General features: G+C 43.9%; 1 protein-coding gene across 1 annotated transcript; it reads left to right on the top strand.

The window, feature by feature from the left end:
• The first annotated feature begins 485 nt into the window (after window positions 1–485).
• Window positions 486–23,110, top strand: RGMB (repulsive guidance molecule BMP co-receptor b). The gene is made up of 3 exons (XM_079760844.1): window positions 486–1,156; window positions 6,125–6,633; window positions 19,795–23,110. Exons 1-3 carry the CDS (start codon window positions 1,006–1,008, stop codon window positions 20,461–20,463), a joined length of 1,329 nt encoding a protein of 442 aa, XP_079616970.1. The 5' UTR covers window positions 486–1,005; the 3' UTR covers window positions 20,464–23,110.
• Window positions 23,111–23,789: the final 679 nt, after the last annotated feature.

Here is a 23,789-nt window from a genome sequence, read left to right as displayed (position 1 = left end):
GCTGGATGCTCGCTTTACCCGCCATAGGTTCGAAACGCGGTTCTGCAGAGGTGATTAGCTGCGAAGGAATTTGCCACATGGCGCTGGATAAAAGCGCCCGCTTCCTCCAAAGAGCTGGAGGTGGAGGAGCAGTGTGGGGTGATTTAAAAAAAAAAAAAACTTGGAGGGAAGTTGAACCCAGTAACATTCATCCAAGGGGCGGTCAAAGGCCGGTTCCATTGTAACGGCGGCCAGAGAGAGCGGCTGCCGCCTCTTTCTACTTGATTCGAGGACACAGTAAATCGCGGCAGGGGTGGACGGGAGAGAAGGGCGAGCGAGAAAGAGGCGGGGCCGGGCGCGGTAGTTGGGACCCGCAGCGGGCGGACGCGGAACTCGCATTACCCTAAACCGCAGGAGGCAGGAGGCAGGAGGCGGCGTGGAGGGGCTGGCGCTTTGGGCCCTGCGAGCGGCGGGCTGGGTCCAGCGGCCTCGCGCTCGCAGCCAATGGGATGGGAGGACGGGGGTGGGGACGACGCGGATTGGCGGGCGGAGGGCGGGCGGGGCAGCAGTGAGGGGCTGAGATTGATTGATCCGCGGGCCGCCGCGTAGAGAGATCCGGGCGGCAGGCCGCTGCTCGCCTGGGCTGGCTGCGCCTCCTGTCGGTCCACGCCCGCGCTCCACGCCCGCAGAGCCCACGCTGGCCCGGGCCGGGCGCTCGCGCTCTTGGGGGCCGGACTCCGCACTCGCTCACGGTCTTTGTGTCTTCTCTCCCGCTCCCTCCCCCTCCGCCCGCCGCCTCCGGCCGCTGCGATGCCGCTGCGCCCCGCTGCCGCCGCCGTCTCGCTCCGCCCGCGGCGCGCTGCTCGCTGCGGTGGTGGCGGCGGCCCGTCTCCGACGCGGGCCTGAAGGAGGAAGAAGAGGAAGCGAGGCGCGTCCCCCGGCCCATGCAGCAGCCACGGCCCCGGCCCCGCCACGGCGCCCGCACCGCCGCCCTCGCCGGAGCCCACGAGACCTGCATGGACGGGCATGGGCTTGAGAGCAGCACCTTCCTGCGCCGCCGCCGCCGCCGCCTCCGCCGCCGTCTCCGGGGCTGAGCAGCGCCGCCACCCCCGGCGCTGCCCGCCTCCCCTGGCGCTGCTGCTGCTGCTGCTGCTCAGCCTCGGACTGCTCCACGCAGGTACGGGGCGCGGGCGCGGGGGGGCCAGCCCCAGGGCCAAGCGCTTTGTTCCCAGCCCCCCGGGTTCCGCGGGCGCTGGCCGGGGCGGGCGGGCGGCGTGGCGGGACGGGGTCGGCCTCTCGAGCCCCTGACAGGCACCTTGGCCGGGCTCGCGGCGCAGCAGCGGGAACCCACCCAGGACGCCGGGGAGGCCTCTTCCCCGCCCGCCCTCCGGCCTTCGGCTCGGACCGTTGACAAATCTCCCCTCTCACAGCCGCTTATCAGAGATTTAGGGGGCGGGGGTGGCGGGGCTGCGCGCCCGAGACAACTGCTCCGGATGCTTTATTGCTCTCCGCCTGGGTGTTTACTGAGAGTCGGCCTGGGATCGGGTTTCCGCCGCCGCCGCCTCCGAGGGGAGACAAGGAGCCTTGTGCTGCTGCCCTGCAGCTGGGGGTGGCGGCGAGACGAGGAAATCGCACCAGATGCAAAGGTTTTCTCCCAGCGTTTGTAAGCTGGGAGGTTAATTTCGAAGTAACTTACGTGTCTTCACACAGGGGTGTCTTTTCTCGTATTTGCGAAAGCTGCTTTTAATTCAGCTTTCGGTCTCTTTGGAAAAACTCGTGCTTCGTGGCTAGCTGCGTGTGCAGGAGGGGTTGACAGATAGGCTGCCTTCTGGAGGTCGGTGCTTCCCCTATGGAAGCGGCGGTGAGGAGTCTGTGATACCATGTTTCTGTTTAAAATCCTCTCACTAACACAAGGTTAAATCTCAAACTTTCTCAATAAAACTGGGGGGGGGGTGAATATATCTGGGATGCTCTTTGCAAACAAGACCACTTCTAGGACAAGTTTTTAAGTGCGAAATTGAAATAAATTAATTTTTAGTTTGAGAACTGTTTTGTCGTTAGATAAGTTTTTTTCTTCCACCTCTTTTTGTCCTGTATTTGTATGATAGCAGTCACAATGCTCTGATCTGGAGAACTCTGAACTTTAAAGCCACCCAAATATGTGTGTGGGGGGGTGTAATTTTTACTTATTAAGTCATACCAGCCCCTGCTAAAAATCCTGGAGGTCTTCTAAGTAATGGGGGGCGGGGGGGGGGGGGGGAATGTGGCATTTGAGGAGAGGGCTTAATTTACTTTGTGTAACTTTGCATTGTGATGTCACAGCAGCTGCATTTTAAGTGTCACTGGGGAAAACAAACTGAAATCTTACTAAAGAATGTAGTGATTAAGGCTTTCAATTAGTGACTTGAGAACCTTGGAAAGTAATGTCAATCTGCTTAACAGTTACATGGGGGAAAAAATTCATGACATGTCAAAAGATATATTCAGGGTTGTTTTGTGTGAAAAATATGTGTCTATAATGTTCAGGTGTGGGTTTTTTGAAATGGAAATTGAATTTGCTAGGTGGGACTGTGTGTCCCTCTTGTCCGCTGGGGTATTGTTTCCCTTAGTTGCTGTAGGGTCCCATGACAGGATTGGAATGTGGTCTTTGAAGATTTCTTTGCTGGCCCATGAAAGACCTAAGAAGTTGGTTTTAAAGGTTTAGAAAATTATGGTGCCTTAGTTCAAGAACTTGGAATGTGAAACTCCTCTCAGTATCTTAATATGCGCTCACTAAAGTCACCATCAGATTCTACCCAGAATTGCTGTGGTGAGTGATTTCTGTGGACAGCTTGTCGGGAGTGGAGCAATTAATCTGGCTATAGAAAGGAGGGCTCCTTTTGAGAGATCTCTTTGAAGAGCGGTGCTATTGAAATGCAGGGGCTGTTTCTCAGGGCAGGGAGCCTAGCAAAGTGCTCTCTGCAGATGGGCTACCATATGTTTTATGCCTGGATCCATATAATTTGCCTCAGCACCCCATATGGCTCCATATTTCACTTAATTCAGCCTCAGCATATCTTGTTTCTTTTATTATAAACTGGTGACTGTGCTGCAGATTCACACGTGCAGTCCTGGCATTGAGGAAGCTGTTTTAAATGGTGAGGTCTTTATGTCTGAATCATTAAGGAGAGCTCTACAGCTGAAAATCCTTTAGCACTTTCATTAACTAGAAGGAAAATGCTGTCACACTGATCACAGATGATCTGACTCAAGGAAACAGATACCTGTGGTCGCAGATTTTGAACTCTGCCCTTTAAGAAATGAAAAGAGTACTTTTATTTGCCTTCTCTTCAGCAAACCCCTTGCAGTTCCTGACTGGCGATCCAGTATGGGAGTTACTTGCTTACTCATACACTTCATGGCCTTCTTGGCTACATCCTTGAGATTGTTTCTGCTCCGCATTGTCTTGGCATTTTGACAGGAGGCTTACTTTACCGCCTGCAACAGGCAAAGTGTGCATTGTCATTATAAATTCATGAAGCCTGGATATTTCTGGGTGTATGCTGCAAATTAGTCATTCTACAGGAGCCTGTGAGGAGGCTGAAACTGCTGACCCAAATGCACTTTTACTCTCATTAGCTTTTCTCCCTCCAATCATCTCTACTCCAAAAGGCTGTTAGAAACCTCATCCAAACAAAAGAGCTCAAGGAGTTCTGTGTTATGTGAGATTTCTCAAAGGAATCAGCACCTGCCTGCTAGGAAGAAGGAATGAGGAAGGAACGGAAAGAGGAGCTGGCATCTAAATTCTGCTGCTTTCCCCTTCCGAACAATTGCATCTGCATTGCCATGCTGTTCTGACTTCTGATATTTTATGACTATTTGAAATAATTATAAGTAAATGTACGCTCAGATATATTTTATAGACCATAAAAAGAACAAATAGGCACTGCAAGTTTAGCGGAAAGTTCTTGTGCTGTCATTTGTAGTCTGAGGCCTCTTCATTACTGAGTGATTTTGGCCCAGTTTTTATTTCCTTGCTTTCTGCTTGCTGTGAATCTGATTTAAAAGGGGAAAATGTGATACTGTAGTTACTTAAACCTTTTTTTTTTCCTTTTTTTTTTTTTTTTAGCTATCAAGTACCGTTTTGAGAGTCAGGAATATAGGGGACATGGTGTGTGGAGGAAGGCAAGGCCCACTTCCTGGGCTTCCTACAGCTGTGTATGACCTGCCAGGACAGGGCCTTAACTTAAAATCCCTTCGCCTTGGTTTTCCCCATCTGTTAAATGGCTTTAATGACTTTGGGGTGTTTTGTTTGTTGGTTTGTGATTTTTTTTTAAATTTTGCTTTTGTTTTGTTTTTTTTTTTTGGGGGGGGGTTGTGTGTGTGGGGGTTGTTTTTTTTAGTAAAAGTAGTTGAAAATGACTTGATCTACTTTGGAGAGAGGAATTCTATAAATATCAGCTGCTTTTGCTAACTTTGCAATGAGCAAACATAAAATAGACCAGACACAAGATGTCTTTGTGATTAATATTTTAATCTCTTTTATTCAAGTTAAAGTGACTATCCAATCAAGACTAACATTTTTCCCTTTTTGGACTTTGAAATGTAAGAAAATGTTTGAGGAGATATCTTGAGAAGTGGTCATCTCCTACCCTTTTCTCCCCAGCTGAAGCCAAACACAGATTACAGGCTGTTTAATTTAGATGTAAAAGCAGTTTACTACTGAAAAGATTAAAATACCTTTTTAAATAATCTTTATTTAAAAAACATTTTTAGTAAGTCTTTATCAGATGAAGTCCTAAATCTTGATATTATCCTGAACTTTGTTATGCTTATATTTAAATAATTACATATCTAATAGCACTCTACTGACTGACTGTTTCCTCCCACCTAGAATAAGATATTTTATGCCTGAAAAAGGTCACAAAGTGCATTTTAGAGCAACCTCCTCATTTCCCAGATGGGGAATGTTAGACTTGAAGAGATTGAGACTTGCTCCATTGTTCAGAGGCCTATAAAGAATGTGTAACACAAATACTGTTGCAGTTCCTGTCTATAAAGTTTAAGGTGGATGGCAAAGGAAAGAATTTCACTTTTCAGTAATTCTTAGTGTCCCACTTTATGGAGCAGAATAAAAACAAACAAACAAACTGGTGCACGTGACTGACCTAGCATTGGCAAGTCTTGAGATTTTTGTGCTTTGAGGGGTTTTATAAATTTTTATGTGAGGAACTAGTGGCAAAACATCATTTGAAAATTGACTTTTTAAAATAGTAGGGCAGTAATACTTGGTTTTCCATTACTTCATTTCATCACTTTGCTTGAGCCATTAAGTTTATATGAATTGTTGATTTAAGGGGAAAATCATTCAGATAACTCTAAGAATTCTGTTGTGTTTCTGAAAAAACATAGTTGGAAACATCTGTTTCTGCAGTGTGATTTCAGTGTCCTTTTTTTTAGTGTACTTTTCCTGGTGAAACTGTTTGGGAGCTGGGATCCCAGGGTGATGGATGTCAAGGGAGAAGTGAATACATAGCTTGGTCAAATGTATCTCTATTTTTTTAGGAGAACATTTATACTTTGTGAAAACCAGGAGATTAAGTGATAGTTGATAAACAATTTGTTGATAAACATCTATCAGGAAATGCAGGAAAAAAAATAATGGATTTTTTTTTCTTGTTATTTTTTCTCTGTTAGCTATATTAGAATCAGGTAAAGGTGTTTTAGCCAGTCATGCTATAATTTAGGGGTTTCCCCTACCTGAGTTGTGGAAGTTTTAATTGTGGTTTTGTGCATAGACAGTGCTTTCCAAAGCAAATTACTTATGCAGTTTTCAAAATCAAAACAAAGTTCACATCTTTTGCTTGGCCTTAGAGCAAAGGAATCTTTCTCAAAATCCATAAACAATAGCAAAGTTGGTAAAATTGTCATTTACAATGGCCGATCCTATAAAGTTTTAAGTTGACTAACTGCATGCAGTTTTTCTCCCAGTGGCTTAATTTGTGAGACACAGAAGCACAATGCAACCCTATTTCTGAAGGCCTTCTTAAAATAGGAGGATATGAAATAGAACAAACAGTCCCCAGAGGAGAATGTCATTTTCTCATGTAGCTCAGGAAGTCATGAAGTGTTTTAAAAATGTGTGGTCTTATCTTCTTTCCCACAGGTGACTGCCAACAACCAGCCCAGTGTCGAATCCAGAAATGTACCACAGACTTTGTGTCCCTGACTTCACACCTGAACTCTGCCATTGACGGCTTTGACTCCGAGTTCTGCAAGGCCCTGCGTGCCTATGCTGGCTGCACCCAGCGAACTTCAAAAGCCTGCCGTGGCAACCTGGTATACCATTCTGCTGTACTGGGTATCAGTGACCTCATGAGCCAGAGGAACTGTTCCAAGGACGGACCCACATCCTCTACCAACCCTGAAGTGACCCATGACCCTTGTAACTATCACAGCCATGCGGGAGTCAGAGAACTCCGGGGAGGGGACCAGAACCCTCCTAATTACCTTTTCTGTGGCTTGTTTGGAGATCCCCACCTTAGAACTTTCAAGGATCACTTCCAGACGTGCAAAGTGGAAGGAGCCTGGCCACTCATAGACAATAATTACCTTTCGGTTCAAGTGACGAATGTGCCCGTGGTCCTTGGATCCAGTGCTACTGCTACAAATAAGGTAAGAATACTTTTTTTTTCTACTTATACCTTTCAGGTGTCTGACTCTTCAGACAACCTGGGAAAATTGAAATAAAAGACCTAGTTTAAAAGGAACTTTGCTTGGTCTTCTTGGCAAGCAGTGTTAGCAGGGTGAATGAAAGATTAAATGAAAATTAGCAAGGAGTTTCTTGGTGAAATTCTAGGGCTTATGAAAAACGTGTGTGTAAATTTGAATAGGCAATGATACAAAAAATAAAAAGTGAACAGTAATGTTGGATTCTCTTGGGAAAAGGCAGGCCTGCTTAATGAAAAATTGTTTTTTTCAGTGATGTCTTTTTTAAGTGCATATGTGTATGACTCGAGGATATCCATGTTTAGATTTATCAGATTTGACTGATGTAGGTTTTCTGAATAAAGAAAGCTGTGAAGCCTGAGGGCAATAACCCATCAGGAAATATATTTTATTGGAAATTTGGAAGCTCTGGTAAAAGGTAATGGCTATAAGCCAGCTTCCCAATGGCAGACCTGAAAGTCTGTTAGTCACTGTCCTGTGGTGACCAAGGAAATAAGAATTGGATATGTAGAGCAATGATTTATAATCTCAGGCTAACAATTTAAGTGAGAAGCTGAGGGGAAAACTGGCAAAATTAAGTTAAGCTTACCCTGCCTAGCTGCCAGTATTGTGGTTCTTGTTGCTTGGTTGGTTTTAAAGAAACTAATACTGAATCCTCTAAATCAACTTTAAGGCACCAATACCTTAGTGCAATGATTTTCAACCTTTTTCATCTTGTGCAAGCACACAAAGTAATTACTAAAATTCTGTAGCAACCCTTGCTGATCTGACACACACACACAAAAGGTATAATTTTGATTCATTTTCACCCAATGGCTGTTCTGTTGCTGTTGTCATTTTTTTTTTATTAAGTCAGGTATTGCATGTTTTAAAAATTCCTGCCCTGGCTGGTGTGGTTCAGTTGGTTGAGTGTCATCCCATGCACTGAAAGGTCGCAGGTTTGATTCCAGGTCAGGGCACATACCCAGGTTGCAGGTTCAATCCCTTGTTGGGGTGCTTATGGGAAGCAGCCGATCGATGTTGCACTCTCACATTGTTGTTTCTCTCTCTCTCTCTCTCTCTCTCGTAATAAAAAATTTAAGAAAAAACATTCTTGCTTTTTAAGTGCAAGTAGTACATGCTAGGAACTAACTGGGTTTTCAATTGCCAGTTGGCACTAATTCATTCACTAGTAAATAAAGAAGTCGCAAGGGTTTTCCATAATAATAGTGTCCCAAGTAAGCAGCTCCTTCCCTTTCTCCCCAACCACAAAATCACACATGTAGACTATCATCTTGCTTAATTTCCTTTATTTATTTTGTCTATTCATCAGTTGGCTTATACTAAAATATAATTGACAAGGATCAATCTTCTGTAATACTTATGACTCTTGTTTTGATTCCAGGACACCCTCCTTTGCCTCCAAACTTGTGTGGTATATTTTTAAAGTGAATTTAAATTATTTTACTTGGCATTTTGTGGAGGGAGTTTATAACACCTCCAGAGATATCTGGAGACACCCAGGGGTGTCACACATCTGAGATTAGAAGTTATTGCTCTGAACAAACACTATTACAGTGGTGCAGACATCTTAGGGGAACTGAAAAATGTTTACACTTCAGTCCCAGTACAAGCCCAAGCTGGCCTTTCCAAATCCTACATCTCAAATAAACTTTCCTTTTCTGGTTTTTATAAGTATGCAAATTTTTATATCTGTATATTAAAATATGTACTTGCTATGTTTTGATGTAAAGTTATATAATTATGAAGTTTTAGGACAAGACATGGCCAAAAATCCACCATTGAAGCAGTCAGGTCACAGAACCTGAGATTAGTCTTTGGGAAAACATAACACTGGAAATTCAAGAAGGCAGTTCCATTGGGTATGGAGAAAATCAGCAACGATTGTGCAAATACTTGATGACTTAGAGAGGTGGTGGTCTTTAAACAATACTATCGAGATTAATAAGTGCTATGTGCATGGGAAAATGGTTCAATGGAACAATTGACACTGAAGTATTTTATTTAGATCATTCCATTTCAGTTGTGGTTGAGTCTATCATAGTTTTTAGCAAATAAGCAAAAGGTACACCGTTTTTTCTCTTTCAGTTTGTTAAGGATCAAAGGTTTTACCCATTCTAAAGAAAGGAGGTTGGGGGTCTTGTCTTGACATAAATTCAGGCCAATGATGAGAATGCTTGGTCTTTAATTGCACTATTGGAAAGTATTTCCCCACATCTGGTCACCATGCTGTTCAACAAATTACTCTATGGCTTCACGACCTCTAGTAGTTGGTTTTTTCCCCCCCCTTTTTGTTGTAACTCTCTCCAAAGCCCCCAGAAGCATCTGGAAGGTTACTGTTGAAGGTCTCCTCTGCTGATGAAACTAAGAGAAGAAGACCTAAAATTTTGCAATACAATTTCCTCTTATCTACCCAGGGCCAAAATAAAACCTGTAAAAAATTCTAAGCAATGAAAAAAATGATGGTAATAAAAGTAAAAACGTTATGAGGCAAAAAGTACTTATGAAATAAGTTCAAAAAAGAATCTGATTTTTTTTTTCCCCCTTGATGTCTATGCAATAGTATAAAAAAAACTTTCAGAAGATTTTTTTTTTTTCCAAAGCTTTGTACATACGTAGACCAGCTCTTGGATAACCTAGCACTGCATTTTGCAGATACTGTGTCATCTTTGTGATCAAGTGTTTTTAATGACCCGTGTGCTTAGTGTCATTAGCTTTAAGACTGACCGATGGTATTGACGAGACTGATCAGCTATGATACTGAAATCATATTTAAGCATCTACTTATTTCCTTGCCTTCAGCACTGAACTCAAGCACTAGACCTGGGTATTTGGGCAGTAAGGTCCCTAAAACAATTCTTCATCCTGGGAACCTGGCTTCTTGAGCAAGCACTTTCATGCTCAGCTTTGTGAGCTCTACCTGACCCTCAATGCCCACTTTTCCTCATCACAAAAATACAAACCTTAGTGGGGGGATATGTAAACAACAAAATGAAAGAAAAGTGAAGTCCTCTGTACTCCAGGGACCATTTACTAGCCAAGCTTCCCCTTTTCCACATGCAGGCAGTGAGCTCAGGGCAGCGAGGCCTGCAGTGCTGGACAGTGTGGCCCGGTCTCCCCATTTGTCACGGTGAGCGCAGGTGTGCTTTCTCAGGGCCTCCAGGGTTTTATGTCCTCTGCCAGCCTGCGAGGCTCCCTCTCTGGAGCAGACTGTGTGGTTGGCCATCTTGCCAGGTAGGTGTGTTCCGAGGCCAGGGCTGGTTTTTCATCTCTCCACCCCCCGGGGCTGCAGGGGTTTCTGGCACAGCTACACACCTGGGCTGAGATCCACATCAGCTCTGGGCCATCTTCCCCACCTTTGGCTGTGAGAGGCGCTTCAGACCTGCAGGCACTGGGGGAGAGATGAGAGGACAGGCTTAGAACTGGCAGGGTTGGTTACTTGGGAAAGAAAAGCAGTTTTTGTTTGGGGGGAGGAGTAGTTCACACTAGGCTCCAGGCGGACACAAGTCAGTAACTCTCCTGGGCCTCACCAATGAATAAACAGGTCATCTGTGGAAGTGCTTGACTTCTGTACCTTCTCTTCCACATTCCCCTGGCCAGTCCCTCAGTCTCAGCTCCTGTGTGCTTCTGTGTATCTCTGGATCTCTGTTTAAGTGGACTCAATAAAGATTTGTATATGCTGTGATTATAGAAAGTGATTTTGATATAATTTTATGAAAGGATCTGTACTTTGCAAATATGCTATATTCCTAATAGCCTATAGTATTAAAATAACAGTTACTGAAAAAATCAGTTCTTGAGGTGCATTTAAAATTACTCCTTTTCCAAAAAATTTCAGGTATGCATTTATTACACACCTAAACAATGGTGTTATTTTGTAAAATAATTTTTTATAAGTAATTTAGATACTTTTGCTTTACTTTTTATTTTCTTTTATTGCATGTCCTTTCCCATCACTATAGCTTTCTTATCCTCCAATCTCAGTGAGACAAAATTACAAATGCGGGGGGTGGTAAGCTGGGGATGACAGATTTTCCTGTGCTTCATCCTTTAGTGAGAGAAGGTGGTGTACCTCAAGGCAGTTTACATTTGGGAAAGAGGTGTGTTCTTTGTGCTTGACCAAGCCAGGTGACTGTTGGCCAGGTGAGTGGACACTGAGGTGCCTCATATGTTCTTGCTGCCACCACGGGCCACCAGCTCCAAGTTATCCCCATGGGCAGTAGCACTCAACTACCCAAAGCATGGGAAGAGGTCCTTACCCTTCAAGTATCTCTCTCTATATATTTAAAAGTTCCTAATTATCCCTAATTCTTAAACGCTTTCTAGAAATTCTGAAAACTTTCACTGGGATGATGATGGAAGATGTAGGAAGACTTATTTTGTTTGGTTCATTCTTGCTTGCTATGTTCTTCAAACTGTAAACCCAACGTGTTCCCTTATTTGCTAGTAGGGTCCTAGAGCAATGCATTGGGTCCTCTTTCTGGTGCCTCTTTGCATGTAGCTGGCATGTAAACCTGTATATGGCATGTAAACCTGTTGTGGATCATTCTGTTGGTTACAAAATCAGAGAGTTATGTGCCTGCATTGCGAAGTCTTTCCACTGTCATTTTAAGCATATCTCTGGATCAAGGTTTGGAAATCTGTTCTCTCTTGACCCCAGGCCTAGGGCATTGTTTTTGGAGCCAAGTTTCTGTAACCCATATGTTTTTTGTATCTTCACGGATAGATGCAGTGTGAGCTACACTGTGGACTAAGGTAGATGCTGCATCCTCCCGTCAGCAGGAGTGTGTTTTAAATATATGAACACTGTTCTTGCATGCGAGGGGACATTTTCTTTCCTTCCAGAGAGCACAACTGCTTTGCAGATACATTGTAACCAATCTTTAAAATCTGAGATTGCTCTTTATTTTGTTATGACTTATCTGTTATGCAGGTAATTCTTGCCATCTCTCTAAGATTTGCTCCTTGTCCCGGTCCTCCTTGTTTTGCAGAAATTACCAGAGTTGCTAGACTAGTTGAGGTATATTGGGGAGCAGGAGGGAAAGAAGTTTGCAGTTGTAGCTCCCTGCTTAGTATAATAATTTATCTGATAAAATTTATGATTTAGGTCTGAGTTTCAACCAGCAAGCATCAAAGGACCTACTGTGTGGGGGAGGTGCGGGATGAATGCAGGCTCTGCCTCATTCTAAGCCCATAAGTGAAATTTGCAGCAGTCAGTGGAGAATTGTGGGGTGTGTAAAAGCAGCCATTTTCAGGGCTTCTTTTTTGAACATTGGTGGCCCACATTCATAAGCTGGTTCCATGTGCAACTACTTGACAAGTTGTTGCAGGTGCCAAGAAGGGCCAGAGAGCCCTAGCTGGTTTGGCTCAGTGGATAGAGCGTCAGCCTGTGGACTGAAGAGTCCCGGGTTTGATTCCGGTCAAGGGCACATGCCCAGGTTGCAGGCGCAATCCCAGTAGGGGGTGTGCAGGAGGCAGCCAGTCAATGATTCTCTGTTGTCATTGATGTTTCTAGCTCTCTGTCCCTTCCTTTCTGAATAAACAAAAATATATTTAAAAAAACAAAAAGTAAATTTATTTTTATTTTTTTAAAGAATGGCCAGAGAGATGGGTTGCTGTACCCAGAGCACACTCCTCCATCCTGGTCACTTGTCTCGGGTCATTTTTTTTTCTTTTTTTACTTCTGGAGTTTGACAGTCTCCCTTTCCATCCAGCCACTGTCAAAGTAGCCCCTTATTTACACCCACATTTCCTCACACCCCTACAACCTAGTAGGGTCTAGAGCCCTGGCTGCCACTTTTGAAAGGTTGTTGGTCTTTGATTTAATCCAAAAAGCTTTCTAGAATTTGACTGTCAGAGTCTTCAGTTTTTAAATTCATTTTTCAGGATCCTATCTCACCTTTAAAAGTCATGAAAGCGTGTCTTAGATATCCTTATTTTCCTTGAATTTATTTATTGTAGAAACTATTGAAACATTGAAGAATAGTTTTGAGAAGAGCAGAAATCAGCTATAATTCCAGGTGGTAGTGTTCTTATGTGTCCTTTTTTGTTTCCTGCATAGCCCTTGTGTGTACTGGATTATCAAGTCTTAGGCCCAGGAACTACTCAACTTTGCTTTATATAGTTTCAGCAAATTGCCTGGAGGTAAAAAGGATTTCCAAATGCATGTGGGAAAGAAAGAAAAAGGAGAAGGAATTATTAGCTGTATGGTGTAAGTATAAGTAGAAAAGATCACTCTGTAACATGAATGGGCCTACCTTGGTTATTCTTTGTGCTGTATTTTCCAAACAAGGTTCACCTTTATATTGTCCATACACATTAAAATATTCTGGCTATTGAGTCCTTTTACCATCTTTCTATTCTTTGGAATGAAGAGACAGCAGATTGTTAGTAGAAACTGTCTAAAATTGTGCCAGGTTTGTATCTGCCTCTTTTAAGGCCTGCATTTTGAATCTCCTGGACTGTGTGCCACTCTGTCCCAGATGTGGTTTAGAAGGAGGAGAGGACCTTCCAAATCCCCCATTTGTAAGTGAAGTTAACCCAGGGCTTGCCCTGCCCTAGCCAGGCAGGATTCCATGTGTCCCGTGGGCCTCTGCTGCTTTAAAGCAGATCCACACTCCTCCATAGTTTAAACCAGAGGCACAAGGCCAAGTCTGATGCACAGCTGAGAGTTAGAACTTGTTTTTCTGTCACATTTCCAAGTGTCTCTCTCTGCCCTGTTAAGTTTTCTTTGAGTCAACATTTTGAGAGGAAGGGGTGAGAGGGAAACATTGGGTGGTTGGTACTTTTTTTGTTGGCTTCAAATAATGCTAACCAAACATTTTCTGCCTGTGCGGAATGTGGCATGTAAAAAGACTTACCTACAGTGTTGAACAATGAAAAATGCTACCTTACCCATTTTGTCTTTATTTGTTTTGACTGCAGTAGAACTTGCTCTTCCACTGTTTTGAATTTTGTGTTCTTGTGGGTGGGGTAACTTAAGGACTCTTCAAACTGCTCAGCCTGTCAGTGAGTGGTAACTAACAGGAATAGCAACACACTTCTAAGATACAGAATTTAACTGACAGCCTTGCCCTGAAAGCCCGGTGCTGTTGGGTCTAGAAAGAACTTCAGGTGAGACTGGTTCTGTGGAGAGAGGAGTTTTTTATGTCCTGGTTAGCTGGTTATTTTTAGAATTGGAGTCAAAAGAACATTTGGCTAATTCTGTTGGGGTTCTCTCAGTGTTGGAATATAGTATGTGGACTGTGAATAGAACTGATATGACAGCATTTCAACACTCACTTTCATAAACGCTGCAGTGGGGTCAGGGTTCAATCTTTCCATTTTAGGATGTGTGTGAATACGCACAGATGTGCACGCATGAGCTTACGCAGTGTTGTTTCCCTACCTCAGGAAAATGAAGACAGAGGGATATTGTTTTTGTAGCATTCCTGGTAACTGACTTCTTGAAATATATGGTCAGGGCCTCTAACCACCTTGTGGGCTTTTTTTTTTTTTTTTAATAACCCTGAGAACTTGAACCTAGAAGTGACAAAGTGTGAGTGTAGTATTGTGAAGACCTACAAGCCCTTTTCTACCTTTTTAATCACCTCCCAAAACTGAAGGGGGAAAAAAAAAAGATTAAAGAGGCTATGATTTCCTAATCCCCAACGGTTTGGGAAACAGCTGTGCGGAACCTAAGCCCAGAGCATTTGCCCAGAGACCCTCTGGGGCCTGGAATGTGTGGCCCTGCCCCCACGTCCCCTGAGGGGTGAGCTCCCTGAAGGGGAAGGCCAGACCTGCTAGGGCAGATTCTTACCCCTAGAGTTAGGCTTCGGGCCCTGGCTCCCACCTTTCAAAATATTTTTAGCCTCTGGTCTGAAGCACAGTGGCAGCCTGGGCCGTAATACTGTCCACACCTGCCTAACTTCACATCTAGAAGCATAGTGAGTCCCTACATTTGCTGAGCTCCCTGTATGCAAAGTCTGAGCACAGCCAACCAACAAGAAGTTCCTGTGGAGTTCTCTGAGTGGCTGAGACTTGAAGGACCAGGGGCCTTTTCCTCGTGGCTCAGCACAGCCGTGCTCCGGTCTGTACAAGGAAGCTAGCCAACTTCCCTGTCTCTGAGCCTATTTACACTTCCAGCCTTCCTTGTTTTAAGTGTAAAAAAGTTTTACTCTTTGGCAGTGGACGTTTTTGGGCCTGTCCCTTTTGTGTGTCATCCCTGGGCCTGCTTCCCTGTCACTCTGGCATGCTCTCCGCAGCCGTGGAGCCCAGCGCCTCTGCCCCGGACCACCCTAGCAGCCTCGGCTGTGGGTGTCCTTCCCTCTGGTTTGGTTTCTTCTTTCTCCGTCTGCTGCCAAGGCGGCCCTTGTTCCTACACGTATTACCTGGGGCAGCAGTGAAGAATAAATAAGCTGATCCAGTCCATTTCTCTGGATTCCTGTAAGTGTTCCTAGAACAGAGCTCTGTGGAAAGAGACTCTGAGGGGAGAGAAACCGGTTTTGATGTCTCTCTTAAAGGTAGCTGATTCTTAGTCTCATTCAAGTCCTAAAAGGAGTCGTCAAGGGTAAGATTTTGAATCTGCCACCCTCCTTTTAAACATGTATACTGTCTTGTCCTAGTCCAACACAATCATTTAACAAACTACACTTTTATAAGTCTTACATTCAGTCTTCCTGTAGTAGATAGTTGATATAGAGGCTGAGTAGTGATTGTAAAAGTTCACTTTAGTTCACTGAGATCACACCTTATTGGCAAATGTTTTTCCTTTAATTTTAAGGAAAATTATAAGGGATATCAGTTATTAACCAACCCAACATTTTTTATTAAATATGCTACATATAAATACCCTCCTGGGTTTTGTTTGAAATTGTTCAAACAGAATGTTATTCTTGTTGAATATGCTTTTTCTCTCCCCTGCTCCTAAAAATGGAAGAGAGAGAGTTCTCCCATCTTTTATAACCTAAGGACAGGCACCTGCCTCCCAGCCTAGATGGGTGACTCAGCTCCACCCAGATCCACGTGTCCCGGGTCCCTGTCAGGGGGTGGGGTGAGGCTGGGGGTGACCAGGAAAACACTGGAAGGAAGGAGTCTTCAAAGGCCTCTACTTCCTTTTGGTGCTTCCAAGTGTCCTAGGCTTTGACTTCAGACGTAAAGATCGGGTGTTTGAGAGCTGGAGATAGAGCACGCGTATTTCTTGGAAGCACGTGCTCTTTCTTGTTGGAATGGTTTCCTTTTTGCTCACTCCGCAGGACTGAATGTAGAGGCTCTATACCACTTACCTGTGAAAGAGTCCCTTATCCTCCCTCAGAGGCACCTATTTTTTCAACCTGTGATGCATCCAGAGAATTTGATGAAGGGGACATATTAACTAATTATATGAAATAAAATTCATTTAGGTTCCTTTAACAAGCAGAATTTTAACCAGGTCCATATCAAAATTGTTTCCCCATGTTCCAAGCTACTGTCTGTGACAATTTCACTTTAGTTTGCTGGCCCATTAATCCAAGAAATGTGAGTCCCTTGACCGAGAAGTCCAGTTCTGGTGTTGGAGGGTTCCCGGAAGGTCCTGCACTTGCAGTGCCGAAGGGCCTGATTAAACACTGATAAATGTTTCTTCCAAAAGGCAACAAGCACACATGGTTAAGTGCACAACCTTTGGGGAATTCTGCTGTTTGAAAACCTGTGCAGAGCACTTTACAGGGCTATCGAGCTTGGGGAAGATACGTCTGTATCTCGGCAAGACAGTGCCTGAGTTTTCCTTTTTGTGGGCTACCTCATTTTTTTTTAAATGCATCCTCCCTGTCCCCCATCGCCCCACTCCCCACCCCCACCCCCCGCAAGAAAGGAGAGGCAGATGCCTCTAAATTTTGATATTTCACAGCAAACCTTAAGTCTTTCTTGCTTTCATGTGTGGAAAGGTTGATTTGTAGCTGCTCTCTTTCTCTTCCTGATAGACCTTGTGGGTGGTAAAGATCTCAGGGAGTGAATATTAAAAATGAATGAGGAGAACTGGAGTAGTTTGTCTGAGGTGGGGTTTGAGAGGGTCTGGGTGGGGGAGGTTTAACAAAAGGCATTGATGTTTTAAATGCACAGAAATGCCATCCATCAATAATAAATGGTGTGGCATAGAACAGATGTGCCAAATTGAGTTATTACAGCATATGGATCTCTTCATAGAGGGAGAAAAGAAAGCAGCATAGCTGGTGTTTTTAAAATTATCTGAGCGCTTTAGAATATGATTTCGAATACCCTGTTTAAAGAGTTAATGTTTTTTTCTGAAGAGGGAGACAGAATCTGAAAATGCATTTCTGGCCCTTTATGTCTGAGTGCTTGCTGTTTAAGAGCTTGTATTGTAATTATATGAGGAATGAAATTGCATTAGAAAACTTAAGTCACGTGAAACTATTACCTAGTGTTTTCTACATTTACATGGATGGTATCTCTAGGTACGTACTTAAACTACAGAGGACCACTTAGGAAACCCCCTCATGCTTTGAGATCGATGATGCATCACCCTCAGCATTTTGATTCATGAGCTAATTGTTTACAGAGGCTCTGTGAGAATTATGAGAAATATCAGCTTCAGTGTCTCAGGGAAAATCACTCCCAGGGAATTGGACAGATAAAAATCTTTCAGATAAGCTAGAATATTTTGTAAGTGTAGATACTAGTGCAGAGGTCAAGCTTTGGGTTTTACTTGATCTTCGCAAGGTGTGTCACAGGCACAGCAGGGGTCAGTGTGTGTGAGGGTTTGGAATGGGTCCTGGCAGGAATGGGTGTGCTCGGTGAAAACAGCAGAGCCCGGGTAAGACATGAGGAAGGACCCCACTCATCTCAGTATTGGCCCACGCTTGCCTTTTGGGAAACTTCTGTGGAACTGGATCTCTGTTTTCCCAACAAAACTAATTCCTCTTTGTTTTTTTCTAAGGTGAACAAAAAGTACTTAATTCTTGCAAATAACAAGTCGGTTTAAATTTGAGGTTTGTTAGACTCAAAAAACAAATTACTTAGCTGTTGCAGAAGAGTTTGTGGAATCTTTGGGAATTCTCTAATTGAAAACGAGGATACTGATTATATGAAAAGTCTATTACTTTAGCATGTTAAGCGCCCAGTCAGTCACCCATGTCTGATACTATACTTTCCATCCAGAAGAAAAACAGGCTGAGCGCTTAACATGTTAACTTTGAATCTTTCAGGTGCAGAATTTATTTGAATTAATCTTTTCACCTGCAAGGGATCCTAGCTTGCCTTAAAAAAAAAACACACCTTGTCAAACTGTCTTTAGAGCCACCAAATAAATCTATTTTATAGTCCCATTAGATACCTCGCTCAAAGTCCCATTCACTCTGGGAGGTCCTATGTTTGGACGTACAACCAATGTCCTGAACTCATCCCTGTGCCCACTTGGGGTTGTTAAGGTGTTGAAATGGGAGAAGGCTGGTGGTGAAATTAAATTGTGGCTCAGGGTAATTAGGAAGGGAGAAATCCAAGCACTTCATAGCACATTGTCTGGCCTTAGTTGCAGCTGCAAACAACGGATATGAATTTAACCAATTGCTACAGTGCAGCTGGTTCAGATCTGGCTTTACAACTGGCTGAAGTAAAATGAAATGGCTGGAAAATTCCAGTCAAGTAACACCAGTGGGAACATGTGGGATTAAATAGTGTGAGCAAATGCTGGCTGAGTTCAGGAAAAAAAACTTCAGACATAAACTTGAGGGTGGTGGTGAGGACTCAGAGAGAGAGGGGCGGGAGGGGGCCAGGGCATTTTCTGGCCTTTTTAACAAGGGTCTATTGTTTTGATTAGTTTCCTTGCAGGAGGTGGTTTCCTCCATCCAGAGTAATTTGTAGTGTGCTGGCCTGTCTACCTTCCTCCTTGACTGAAGTCACCTGATACTTTTTTTTTTTCCTCCAAGAAGAAAGAAAAATAAGCTGTTACCTCAGTGACTGACAATAACACAAATCTCAAAACGTAGTCCTTCTTTCTTCGGGACCGTTTTCCCACTTGTGAGACCAGGAGGCCCTCTCTCCCTTCCACCACCTGCACGGGAGATGTTGAGTGTGTTAGAGGCCTAGGTGCTCAAAGGTTCCGTTTTTTAAAATAATTGTTCTGAGGAAAGAAAGTGGGTTCACTAAAGGGAAGCTTTTGTATTGTCAGGTTTGTTTTTCTCCATGAATTGTCTGCTTAATTTGGAGAATTGAGAGTTGGCTGGGAGAATTCTGAGAGGCTAAAGGGCCGTGTGCTATTTGGGGAAAACATTTGCTGTAACTAGGTTTAGGGTATTTATTCTCTGCCAGTGCTTGGGAGCTGTATTTGCCAAGTGATTTTCCTGTCGCAGGGATTAGCCAGTCATGTGAAACATTTGATTAAGAGACTTAGAGAAATCTTTCCTGAGGCCCTTGCTTGGTAGCTGTGTGGTAGCTGCCGCTGGGATGACCCCTCAACTCCCTGCTACGTCCCCAGTGGTCACAAGTAAGTTTGTAGTGTTTAGTCATGGGATATTTTTTTTACAGTCCAATGAAGAAACTTTTAGGAATCAAAGTTCTGGTAGGTATATTGTTAATTGCATCATTTAGAAAGGAATCTTTTCTTTCTCAGAACTATACCACTCATCTGCTTTTGGAAAGAGACAAGATATAAACCAGGCGTCCTCAAACTATGGCCCGCGGGCCACATGCGGGTGTTTTTGCCGTTTTGTTTTTTTACTTCAAAATAAGATATGTGCAGTGTGCATAGGAATTTGTTCATAGTTTTTTTTTAAACTATAGTCCGGCCCTCCAACAGTCTGAGGGACAGTGAACTGGCCCCCTGTTTAAAAAGTTTGAGGACCCCTGATAAACAATCGCTAAAAACCTGCCTATATCCCAACAGCAACACTGTTCTCAGTCGAGACACATTATCCTCGTGCACATTCCCTGGACTTGTGTTACATGTTCATTCTAAACACATAGGACTTTTTAATTTTCCCTCACAGCAACATTATTCTTTGTGAGGGGGTGAACGTGGAGGTTTTCTCTCTAGCTATTCAACTCCAGAGTAAGGAAAGCTCTTGCTGCAGAGGGAGGCACCGTCCTTTTCCCTCCCATTGTGTTAAACTCTGTGCATGTTCCTCCTTCCCACAGATCACGATCATCTTCAAAGCCCACCGTGAGTGTACAGATCAGAAAGTGTACCAAGCTGTGACCGATGACCTGCCGGCTGCCTTTGTGGATGGCAGCACCAGCGGTGGGGACGGCGACGTCAAGAGCCTGCGAATCGTGGAAAGGGAGAGTGGCCGCTACGTGGAGATGCACGCCCGCTACATAGGGACTACGGTGTTTGTGCGGCAGCTGGGTCGCTACCTGACCCTCGCCATCCGCATGCCCGAAGACCTGGCCATGTCCTACGAGGAAAGCCAGGACCTGCAGCTGTGTGTCAATGGCTGCCCCCTGAGCGAGCGCATCGACGACGGGCAGGGCCAGGTGTCTGCCATCCTGGGGCACACCCTGCCTCACACCTCTCTGGCACAGGCCTGGCCTGGCTACACACTGGAGACTGCCAACGCTCAATGCCACGAGAAGATGCCGGTGAAGGACATCTATTTCCAGTCCTGTGTCTTCGATCTGCTCACCACTGGTGATGCCAACTTCACCGCAGCTGCCCACAGCGCCTTGGAGGATGTGGAGGCGCTGCACCCGAGGAAGGAACGCTGGCACATTTTCCCGAGCAGTGGGCACGAGGCGCCCCGAGCAGGCAGCCATTGGTCTCTCAGTCTAGGACTCACATGCTTGATCCTTGTTGTGTTTTTGTAGGGGGTTGTCTTTTTTTTTTTTTTTTTTTTTTTTTTTGTCTATAACAAAATTTTAAATATATATTGTCATAATATATTGAGTAAAAGAGTATATATGTATATACCATGTATATGACAGGATGTTTGTCCTGGGACACCCACCAGATTGTACATACTGTGTTTGACTGTTCTCACGTATGTTGGATGTAGTGTTCTTTGATTGTATCGATTTTATTTTGCAGTTTTGTGAAATGTTTTATAATGTCCCTGCCTGGGGACCTGTTAGAAAGCACTTTATTTTTTATATATTAAATATTTATGTGTGTACCTGGTTAGTATGTATAGTACATATACAGAGACACCATACCCAGCGACCCTTTGAATACGACCAGTGATGATGTGTGTAGCTGTTCTTGGCCACCCCCTTCTGCCCTTTCCCATTGCTACTGATCCCCACAGTGTACAGCCTCCTGTTCCTTTAAGCTCCTCACTTGATTGGAAGTTAACTCCTTACGGTGCTTTTTGGCAGTTAAATACCGATGTTGAAGAAGCCTCTCGAACAACTCACTTTCCCAGGGGGCAGGGAGAATACTACTATGACCCATATTAAACTAGGATTGTTGTATGTAAGAACTTACAGCATGTTAAGTTGAACCATATGAAACTGCTGTCTTTATAGGTCAGAAGGGGCAATTTCATCAATAAATAACGAGGCATTTTGCTAGACTCCCATAGCTCTCAGCCTTTCTTATCCCATGTCCCTTTTTAAACTATAGTGTTTTCCCCCCCTCTTTCAACTCTTACTTTGCATTGAACAAAAAGGCAAAAAATCAAATTTAGTGATGATGCCTTGCTGTAGAATTAATGCGAGGCCACTTTCTTAGCCTTCTTTACTGAGGCCCAGATCCCATCACAAAGTCTCCCACTCTTCGTGCCCTCCACACTGTTCTTCACACAGTCTGACCTGTTTGTCTGCGTGATGGAATGGACTGGGTGTCAATGACAAGCTTCCTTGGCCTGACTCCGAGTGCCACTTAATCGAGACATTCTCATTAAGCAGCATTTCTTCCCAGGTGGTCCTTTCTAATCACGTTCTCCCTCTTAACATTTGTAAGCGAATATTAGTCAGTCAGTTGCTCATGTAACTTGGTAAAATCCCCATAAAATAGAAAAACTCCTTACCTCCTCACTTCCATTGTCGGCTCCCCCCTGCAAAAGGAAAATAGCAGGCAAGGCACGCGCAGTAACTGAGAAAGTAAACAATAGGTAGGTTTATATAGTCGTCTCTCAAATGTGTTTGGTTCCAAGAAAAAGTGATAGAGTTTGTGCTTCACCTTAAGTTTCCATTAATGTAAGCAACGGTTAATAAACTTTAAATACCATAGCAATTTGGGTCAAGACTGTGCTAAATTTCAGTTAGCCAGGTAACGTCTCCCCTTTACCCTGCTCCATGGGTTAGCACTGCCAGAGGCCCACACTGGCAGGAAAAGAGGATGTCATTTTCCCGAAGTTCTTCTTCTTAGTGAACTGCTCTGTCATCCTCCAGTCCCAGGATGGAGCTGTGGGTTCACCCAGAAGTGGCAAACGCCCTCTCTTTCTTGTGGCAAATGAGAGAATAATCTGGCCAGTCGGGGGGAAAAATGAGGACATCCTGCTGCTTAACAAACATTCAACACCAGAAAGTTGAAACTCAACCTGTCATCCTTTTATAAAAACTAGGGGCCTACCTACCATCAGCTCCGAACTGTGGCTGCTGCTGCTGTTCACTTAGGGAACCATGTGCCTGGGTCAGAAGCTACAGCTAGTTAGTAATTTTGTTTTGGAATTGAGAAGAAATGGGGTACTTCTAACCACTATGTTTGTGCAAATAGTATAAAAGTGAAGTAAAAACGAGTGGAAAATTCTATAATATCTGGGTTTGGAGTGTGTATGATTAATATACCTTTGTCTTTTGTAGGGAAAGCAAAACAAGCACCTCTACTAATAGTTGGGAAAAGAAAATTGGACCATTTTGCCATTTTTAACTGGAAAGGATGCTTAGAAGCGTCTTACACCACTAGGATGAGTACCAGTGTACTTAGCTATTCTCTCTTAGTCACCGGTGTCCCTGTACGACATTTACAATCCTCAGAATTGTTGCAGAAACACCGGTGTTTCTCTAGAGAAGGGCCAGCTTTATTTTCTCCTGTTTCTTTTCTGGGATTTCTAGAGAAAATGCAACTTGCACATGTTGGTTCTTGAAATTCTCCTAAACCAGACGAGTTTGGGTGACACCCAACATGTGGACGGGCTGTAGCTGTTCCAAGGTCTCCTGGGGAGCCTCAAACTTGGAGGGAAACACTGGATTTCACAGATGCTCCACATGGCTGTCTTTCAAAGACTCAAAACATTTTTGTCCCCTTTTTATGCTTGGAAACCCCACAGTGTGTCGAGTCTTTAGATGTGGTTCATAGGTATATGAATAAGTATCTGTGTAATACAGTGAGTGTGCAGTGTGTAAATACTTTAAATTATTATGCTAGAAAAATAAAGTTAACATACCAAGCTGTGGAATGTTTGTTCTGTGGTTATAGTGACACCTGCTGGAAGAGCTGAGAAACAGCAGAAGGAAGGAAATGAGGGTGTTTGTGCAAAGTCTTTTATGGCTATTGACAGCAAGTTGTACCACCTGCCCAGGAACTGACTTATTTTCTGAACTGTATGACTACAGTAGTTTTTTCCTTTTTTAATTTTAAGCAATTGCAAATAAGTATCTGCTAGACTGGTCCACTGGTGTTATCCCAGAGGTCTGTCCTGAGTAATAGTTTTGGTCCCTCGCAGACATGGGACTTGCACTTTGGTTTTTGAAGGCAGTAAACACTGCAGCAACTTACTCCTGGTGGGGAAGGTCATGGGGGCAGGACTTTCTAGCTTTGCAACTTAGAGACATCACAAGATCACACATTTAAGAAACATGCCAAAGGGTAAAAAAAGTTTGAAAAAGAACCCAAAGACACAGGAAAGCACTGATACTGCTACTAGGTAGAATGGTATATGAAGCAAACGTTGACTGAGGGGAGCAGACACGTAATCGTTGCATAAGTGAAAAGCTATGTAGACCAGTTCAGAACAAATGAAACAGGAAAATAAATTGTCAGTTGAACCACACAAAGACTGACAGCAACATAGCCACTGAGTACCTAGTACATCGGTCTGTACCAAGTGAGCACTAAGAAATAATCTACAGCACAATGAAGTCTGTGTTTAAAAGGCAAACATTCTTTTCACGTACTCTATGGCCAGATCCTCCAACTTTGCAAAGATTGAAACTTGAGCAACTGTCCAAAAACCCAAAAAGGAGGCACTTAG

Source organism: Cnephaeus nilssonii (assembly GCF_951640355.1).
Source record: "Cnephaeus nilssonii genome assembly, chromosome: 2".
In the NCBI taxonomy this organism is placed as follows: domain Eukaryota; kingdom Metazoa; phylum Chordata; class Mammalia; order Chiroptera; family Vespertilionidae; genus Cnephaeus; species Cnephaeus nilssonii.
This window is presented reverse-complemented; position numbering and strand designations above follow the sequence as displayed.